The following is a 1,877-nucleotide window of genomic DNA, read 5'->3' as shown; positions in this document are numbered from 1 at the left end:
ATATGTGTGTGTGTGTGTGTGTGTGTGTGTGTGTGTGTGTGTGTGTGTGTGTTTATGCGTGTCTGTGTGTGTGTGTGTGTCCGTCTGCCTGTGTCTTTATAAATAATTTGATATTCTGATCTATCATTTTCCAATTTTGAAGTATTTCCCGTGAGAAATGGCCAAAGGTATATCCCAACAGTTCTTACTGATGGTCGGATTTCAAGCATGAGTTGTACATTAAGGGAGAAAGGAAAGACGTAACTTGTAGGAGGAGCAATTCCAGTCAGTATATATATGACACCACTTGCTCGAAAGACATCGACATCCAACATGAAGCTTCTGGTGAGTAATACAAACTTCGTGCTGTCACGGAGTTCGTTCGGTCTTCTTACGTGTGAATGTCTTTCAATGCACTGTATATTCAAAGAATATCTATTCACAGACATTCCTTTTTCCGAAGGTTTTAGCACTGGTGGCTGTCGCATCTGCTGCCCCACAGGGGTACAACCTACCCACTCCTTCTGGCCCATCATTTAAGGCCGGGGGTTGTGGGGGTGGACAAGTGCGACACGTGGATGGCAGCTGCGTCACACCTCAAGTGAACAGTCGTGTGTTTTTGTATGATGTGCCACCAAATCAGGCTTCTTCCAGTCAAGCACCATACATTCCCAAGCCTAAACTGGAACGAAATATTGTTTTTGTGAGACTTCCTGATGGTGCCCAAGGACCAGAACCCATCGTCGTTCCTCCTCCGAGGCAACAGCACGTCTTATTCGTGCTTAACAAGCAGTCGGCGCAAGGTCAGCAAGTCATCGAGGTTCCAGCACCACCAGCGTCCAACCCCGAAGTGTTCTTCGTGAACTACGCAGAAGGAGAAAACCCAACTCTTCCTGGTGGAGTAGACCTCCAAACGGCCCTGAGTGCTGCCTCTCAAGGTAGCGGTCAAGTTGTGGGAGGTGGTGGCGGTGGAGGAGGATTTGGTGGTGGAATCGGAGGAGGAATTGGAGGTGGCTTTGGCGGCGGGATTGGAGGCGGTTTTGGTGGAGGAAGTGGAGGTGGTTTTGGAGGAGGAAGTGGAGGTGGTTTTGGTGGAGGAAGTGGGGGTGGCTTTGGAGGAGGAAGTGGAGGTGGCAGCGGCGGTGGAAGCTATAGTCCACCTGCACCTTCCACACTTTACAGTGGACCATAAGTATGTTACCAGCTTCGGATTATGCTTCCAAAGTAGCCTGTTTATTATGTTATCATTTATATACAATTACATTAATTTGTATGTTATATGAAGATTCTTCTTTATCCTTCCAGTATGATTAAACAATAACTGACATGTGATCTTGTTTCAAGTACGAGTATGATTTTTTTTTTTTTTTTTTTTTTTTTTAATATGTGATTGATTAAGCTCTCTAGCAGAAACCATATATAAAAGTCACATGATATAAGTACAATTATGCCATGCAAACTAAGTGGGAAAAAATCTTAATTACAAAAGTTATTTTGATACTATTAACAATTAAAGTCGAGTGTTCCTTTCACCTACCTTCTGGCTACTCTTTGATGGTAAATATTTTTTTTTAGATCACATGATTCCTTTCTTTCGTTGTTGAGACAATATGGCACGGAGATCAGAAGACTCATGTTGCCATTGCTTTCGTGGATATTTTTCATTCATTCAAGGAGTATCAGCTAATGGCTTCATAGCTACTTAATTTCCCCAAAGCTTTTAATACTCGCGGTTGCTGTGTCCGCTAACCCGTATATATACAACTTACAACTTACCTACACCTGGTCATTTTAGTTTCGGTGGTTATGTCAGAGAAGAAGTGTGGATGACAGCTGCGTCACATCCTTGAGCAAACATTCGTGTGCCTTTGTAACATATGGCTCCAAATCTAGGGTCT

General features: G+C 43.6%; 1 protein-coding gene across 1 annotated transcript; it reads left to right on the top strand.

The window, feature by feature from the left end:
• Positions 1 to 312: 312 nt before the first annotated feature.
• Positions 313 to 1,257, top strand: LOC125037939 (ATP-dependent RNA helicase A-like). The gene is made up of 2 exons (XM_047631171.1): positions 313 to 324; positions 443 to 1,257. Exons 1-2 carry the CDS (start codon positions 313 to 315, stop codon positions 1,169 to 1,171), a joined length of 741 nt encoding a protein of 246 aa, XP_047487127.1. The 3' UTR covers positions 1,172 to 1,257.
• Positions 1,258 to 1,877: the final 620 nt, after the last annotated feature.

This window comes from Penaeus chinensis, chromosome 24 (genome assembly GCF_019202785.1).
Source record: "Penaeus chinensis breed Huanghai No. 1 chromosome 24, ASM1920278v2, whole genome shotgun sequence".
NCBI lineage: Eukaryota > Metazoa > Arthropoda > Malacostraca > Decapoda > Penaeidae > Penaeus > Penaeus chinensis.
The sequence above is the reverse complement of the archived record's forward strand: the minus strand, read 5'-3'. Positions and strand labels throughout refer to the sequence as shown.